This window comes from Hoplias malabaricus, chromosome 3 (assembly GCF_029633855.1).
Source record: "Hoplias malabaricus isolate fHopMal1 chromosome 3, fHopMal1.hap1, whole genome shotgun sequence".
Lineage (NCBI taxonomy): Eukaryota > Metazoa > Chordata > Actinopteri > Characiformes > Erythrinidae > Hoplias > Hoplias malabaricus.
In genome coordinates this window covers 73,105,840-73,112,228 of record NC_089802.1, presented here as the reverse complement: position 1 = coordinate 73,112,228, position 6,389 = coordinate 73,105,840, and the positions used below count along the sequence as shown (strand labels likewise).

The window sequence follows — 6,389 nt, the reverse complement described above, 5'->3', positions numbered from 1 at the left end:
GATCATAATAAATGATAATACCATTGAAAAATATTGACTATAGCGGCACGGTGGTGCAGCAGGTTAGTGTCTCAGTCACACAGCTCCAGGAACCTGGAGGTTGTGGGTTCAATCCCACTCCGGGGTGACTGTCTGTGAGGAGTGTGGTGTGTTCTCCCTGTGTCTGTGTGGGTTTCCTCCGGGTGACTGTCTGTGAGGAGTGTGGTGTGTTCTCCCTGTGTCTGCGTGGGTTTCCTCCGGGTGACTGTCTGTGAGGAGTGTGGTGTGTTCTCCCTGTGTCTGCGTGGGTTTCCTCCAAGTGACTGTCTGTGAGGAGTGTGGTGTGTTCTCCCTGTGTCTGCGTGGGTTTCCTCTGAGTGACTGTCTGTGAGGAGTGTGGTGTGTTCTCTCTGTGTCTGCGTGGGTTTCCTCCGAGTGACTGTCTGTGAGGAGTGTGGTGTGTTCTCCCTCTGTCTGTGTGGGTTTCCTCCGGGTGACTGTGTGTGTGGTGTGTTCTCCATGTGTCTGTGTGGGTTTCCTCCGGGTGACTGTCTGTGTGGTGTGTTCTTCCTGTGTCTGCGTGGGTTTCCTCCAGGTGACTGTCTGTGAGGTGTGTTGTGTGTTTTCCCTGTGTCTGTGTGGGTTTCCTCCGGGTGACTCTGTGAGGAGTGTGGTGTGTTCTCCATGTGTCTGTGTGGGTTTCCTCCGGGTGACTGTGTGAGTGTGAGAGTGAATGTGTGTGTGTGTGTGTGTGTTGCCCTGTGAAGGACTGGCGCCCCCTCCAGGGTGTATTCCCGCCTTGCGCCCAATGATTCCAGGTAGGCTCTGGACCCACTGCGACCCTGAACTGGAGAAGCGGTTACAGATAATGAATGAATGAATGAAAATGAATATTGACTATAGTTTAGTGTTATATTAGTAGTAGTATGTCAGCTTTAAATAGCTATCATAATAATCACTTAAATATATATAAATATATTTATATTTATATAAATATATTTAAAAATATTTACATTTTTATGATAGTTTTTGGGGTTTTTTTAATAGAAAATTGTTATATTTCCAAAATAATTATAGTTAACATGTTTATAATGTATAAGCAATATCTCACCATGACAATTACATTTTACACCATGCAAGTTCATGACATGGTTTATAATAAAGAGAGTGTAGTTTTTGGAAGTGGTGCAGTGCATGCAAAAGATTGTACCGCTGTATGCAAAAGATTTGAAAGTAAAAATAAGCACATATCCTCTATAGTTTACTGCATATTTCACAGATACTGTTTACTTGAAGTCTTTCCCATATTGGACAATAACCCTAACCCTAAAAGCTAATAAAAGCCTTTATTCATGACTTCACAACATTTAACACATTGGTGTGTTTAAGTAAAATATTTTAAAATTGAAATATTCTACATGTCATAGCTGCTTATATGTACATTGGCATTTACAGTTCTCTTCATGGTATTGAGCAGATGCTAATCCAGAGCGACTTCCAAAGTGCTGTGTCATTTAATTCAGAGATTACTTCTGTAAATACATATGTAAATCTTTGCAAAGTATCAAACTTAGTGTATGTTATTCAACACTCGTTCAAGGCCCATAACAAAGGCCCATTCTATAAATAGTCCTTTCCTACTGTTCTGTATATACACAGTATTTTTGCATAAATGAATCCATCAATATTCGCTTAAGCAAATATTTTGTGCATTTAATTAACCCAATACTAACCATGGAATTTTCTACAAACAAACATTTATACATATATATATATACTTATTTCTTAGCAGATATTTTATTGATATCATGAATCAAAATATAGTGAAATGCTTTTAAAGGGTGAAGATCTACAGATAATTAATGTTTTCAAATAGTAAAGAGTCAGATTGACTGTTCAGAGTGACGGCAGAATTTTGGTTGCCTGATATTTTGCACGTCTTTGACGCTTGGTTTTGCATCAGACAAACATTTATGCAAACGTGAGGATGTTTCCTGGTTGATATGAGATCTGTTTAATGCACTGTGTACCGGTGAGAACTTTGTTCCTGTTGAGTTTGAATGTAAGGCTCATATTTCCATGAGATTATTTAAATGTTTTCATTGTTTTCCTTTTGAAGGTTTTTTATGGTTGAATTGGAGAAATGCCTGCAAGACCATGACAAACTGGCCGAGCTATTCATCAAACATGTAAGTGACGTTTTACTGTGTATATATATATATATTGTCCTGGACCAAGTGAGTGGGTGGAGCCAGGTAAGAGCTGGAGCTAGGCTAAACCACAGATAGGATTGGTCCACATGGTTCAAATAGTAATAAAAAAAAAACAAAAAGAAGTAGTGTTTTGTGCCAACGGCAGCAGTACATGTCTCTGTGCTTGAGAGTCAATTTTATGTAACTACTTCACCTCCTGCAGGAGAGGAGACTTCACATGTATGTGATTTACTGTCAGAACAAACCTCGCTCAGAGTTCATTGTGGCAGAATACGACGCCTACTTTGAGGTGAGAAAAAATATAGTGGTCTTCTGTTATTGAGTGATGTGAAGTGGTTTTATGACTACTGACATCCTGATGTACTTTAACAGGAAATAAAGCAGGAAACCAACTCCAGGATGTCCATCAGCGACTACCTGATCAAACCCATCCAGCGCATCACAAAATACCAACTACTGCTCAAGGTAACAGCTGCTGACCAGAAAATAGAACATCAGAATCTAGTGAAATGTGTCTCCAAAAAGAAATATTAAGTTAAAACAACTTGTACGAAATAAACATAGAACACTATATATCTCTTATTTATACGTGTACTCATTGCAATGAAATTTTCAATTAAATTACATAGCACAGAGTGTAAGAAGAGTATGTGGTGTTGGGGTTCCTTACATGCTCACTGATCAACCACAAGACTAACACAATTGAGTGGTGAAATGAATAATATTCATTATCTTGTTACAAGGATAGGATACATTAGGCAGCAAGTGACCAGTCGATTTTTTTGTTGATTGGATGAAATCCGGAAAAACGAATAAGTGTAAGGACCTGAGCAACATTGACAAAGGCCAAATTATGACGATCATAACGTTTTTAATCACAGCAATTCTAAAATGTAAGGTATTTTGGGGTGTTCTCAATATATAGTGATTAGTACCTAACAAAAGTGGTCCAAGGAAGGGCCAACAAATCTTTGGTTTGACCCCAGAGAAGAGCTACTACATCTGTTATATATAACTTGCATATACAAGTTAATGCTGTTTGCTGAAAAAAAGTGCTGTGAGGGGTTTTAATCTTGTGGGTGATTTCTTTATGTATACATGTATTCTTTGGAATTTAAATTTACAGAATTGAAAATGTGTATTTTTACATATAAAAAGAATGAATAATCTTTTAATATTCTTCCAACAATCACAGGAATTATTTCTGTATATCACACGTTAAAATGCTTTTACTTGCCAAAATCTAGTGTCATGTATTGAATTTGATATTATAACATTTCTATAGATTTATATGGATGATATGGATGATCTGTTTCTTCTAGGACTTTCTGAAGTACAGTTCTAAGGCAGGATTGGACTGTCAGGAGATAGAGGTGAGAGCCTTTATATGCCTATGTGTGTGTGTACAGTTCAATATATTACTTAGATCATTCGATGTGATTTACGCTTTTCTCCACTTTCCCAACACTCTCCTCACAGAAAGCAGTAGAGCTGATGTTTCTGGTGCCCAAACGCTGTAATGATATGATGAATCTTGGCAGACTGCAGGGGTACGAGGTGAGTTTCACTTCCATTGAGCTTTATTTACTGCAGTCTCTTCACCAGAGCAACACACACACTCACACACACACACACAAACTGTGGGTGGTGTGTTTGTATACTTGCCTATTAGTCCATTATCAGCTGACCCTTTACAGCCCAGGAGAAAACTGTGCCAATATGATCCAATATATAAACAACCCCAGATGCAGTGTAAACAAACTAGTTATTTATTAGTCTAAAACCAAATAGTGAGAGTAAAATAAGTGAAGGAATTCATATAAAATGTAAAACACCTTTTTTTAACAGTAGACTTGGTCTAAGAGTATACATTTATAAGATAAGAGCGTTATATAAAGAGTGAGTTAGGTAGGGCATCTTTAAATCTTTAGCTCCATAACAAGGTTACCGGGCTAATTGGAATAGTGTTAATACCTGTGCGTGCGTGTGTGTGTGTGTGTGTGCAGGGTAAACTGACAGCACAGGGGAAGCTACTTCAGCAGGACACCTTCTTTGTGACCGAGCAGGATTCAGGTGTTCTCTCTCGCAGTAAAGAGCGCAGGGTTTTCCTCTTTGAGCAGATCGTCATCTTCAGTGAACTTTTGCGCAAAGGATCCTCAACTCCAGGATACCAGTTCAAAAAGAGCATCAAGGTACGTTCTAATCACATAGAAAGTGTGGCCTCTTAGGACTCACAGTTTCAGATGACTTGGGCATATTAATGTCTGTCTTAGTATGGAATCTTTAGGACATTATTTATTGTATAACAAAATCTCCAGTGTACACACTGATATTATATGCATTATAAAATGTATATTTTGTTTGCATATAATGTATATTTTACCAATGCCTTATATTTTGTCAAGTTTAATGGACAAATCCATATACATACCTAATACCGAAAATATTTTTACAAATGAATCTTCTTCTGAAGATTTGGTTCTCACAGCAATGATACACATTTATAGGAATACACTCCTAGTTCTAAAGTCCTTTGTCATGTTTCTGAAGTGGCGTGTTCCTGTCTGTATTTGTGCAGGTGAGCTATCTGAGTATGGACGAGCATGTGGACGGTGACCCCTGTAAGTTTGTGCTGGTGTCTCGGGGCTCATCTGAGAGGCTAATGCTGCAGGCTGCTAACATAGACATCAAGACGGAGTGGGTTCACAGCATCCGAGAGCTGCTGGACATGCAGAGCAACTTCCTCACAGGTAAGAGACAGCAGCTACTGTGATGCAGAATGTCAATCTTGTATAGATTATATTCGCTATGTAACAATGTAATGAAATATGTATAAATTAATTGTGCTGATGGGCTGCACTGTGGCGCAGCAGGTAGTGCGTCGCAGTCACACAGCTCCAGGGATCTGGAGGTTGTGGGTTTGATTCCTGCTCCGGGTGACTGTCTGTGAGGAGTGTGGTGTGTTCTCCCTGTGTCCGCATGGGTTTCCTCCGGGTGACTGTCTGTGAGGAGTGTGGTGTGTTCTCCCTGTGTCCGCATGGGTTTCCTCCGGGTGACTGTCTGTGAGGAGTGTGGTGTGTTCTCCCTGTGTCTGTGTGGGTTTCCTCCGGGTGCTTTCCTCCCACGGTCCAAAAACACATGTTGTTAGGTGTACACTCAAAAGTGTCTGTAGGTGTGAGTGTGTGTGTGTATGTGTTGCCCTGTGAAGGCCTGGCGCCCCCTCCAGGGTGTATTCCCACCTTGCGCCCAATGATTCCAGGTAGGCTCTGGACCCACCGCGACCCTGAACTGGATAAGCGCTTACAGATAATGAATGAATGAATGAATGAATAATTGTGCTGATTGAAAAAATGGCAGGTTCAGATGGATGAAAGAATAAATATTTGTTTATATGGTTGTGATATATCTGTGTATACAGAGCTCATTTTCTCCATTTGACTCTAGCTTTACAGAACCCTCAAGAGTATCAGAAGAAGGAGACAGGGAGCTCTCACTCCCTGAGCCGCCAGTCATCAAACAGCAGCCGCTCCTTGTCCTCACACCCGTCCACTCCACTCAAACCTGCCTCTGCCTCCAATGGAAGCCCCGCCCACAAACCCACCAAGCAACAGGAAGAGGTGTGTGTGCATGTTCAGAGTCAGTGTGCTTTGTCATCACATTTTGAGTTAGGAAACATGAATGCATCTTATATTTGTTGTGATTATATTTTGCCTTAAAAATCTGACGAGACATAATCATGTCTTTAAATAACTCAGCTCAGTGCAGTATATTTCAGATCGTTCCCCAAAACCAATCCAGTTAATGTCTACACTTGTCTAGTCACAGGTTTTATTGATCCTAAAATGTCTGCTGAAATTTTGAGTACCTCACTGAACAGGCTGATGATATCCATCATGATTTGATTGGATTGTGAAATTTGGCTGTTTTTAAGGTGACGCTGTGGCCATTCGCTTTTATTATAGTCTCACAACAAAAACCATAAAAAAGACAGTAAAAAAGACCATCACACCGCGTTTTGTTCGAAGTTAGTTGTAGTTGTAGTGACATATTAGACGTTCAAAGGCAGAGCAAAAGTCACTACTCTTCCATTCGAGAGTACAGAAAAATTATGTGTTCAATCTGATGAAGAAAGCAAATTGACAAGGTAAAAAAAGTTATATTGATTTTGGGTTGACTTTTTACCCTGTACGTACTTCA

At 39.8% G+C, this 6,389-nt stretch overlaps 1 protein-coding gene across 3 annotated transcripts in view; it reads left to right on the top strand.

The window, feature by feature from the left end:
• kalrnb (kalirin RhoGEF kinase b) overlaps positions 1-6,389 on the top strand; it is a 97,251-nt gene that overhangs the window by 88,495 nt on the left and 2,367 nt on the right. For all 3 annotated transcript variants that reach the window (XM_066664878.1, XM_066664876.1, XM_066664877.1), the window contains 8 exons: positions 2,099-2,168; positions 2,395-2,481; positions 2,565-2,657; positions 3,515-3,565; positions 3,672-3,749; positions 4,199-4,384; positions 4,771-4,942; positions 5,637-5,809. In XM_066664878.1, the coding sequence (XP_066520975.1) occupies positions 2,099-2,168; positions 2,395-2,481; positions 2,565-2,657; positions 3,515-3,565; positions 3,672-3,749; positions 4,199-4,384; positions 4,771-4,942; positions 5,637-5,809 (910 nt within the window). The remainder of the gene's footprint in view (positions 1-2,098; positions 2,169-2,394; positions 2,482-2,564; positions 2,658-3,514; positions 3,566-3,671; positions 3,750-4,198; positions 4,385-4,770; positions 4,943-5,636; positions 5,810-6,389) is intronic.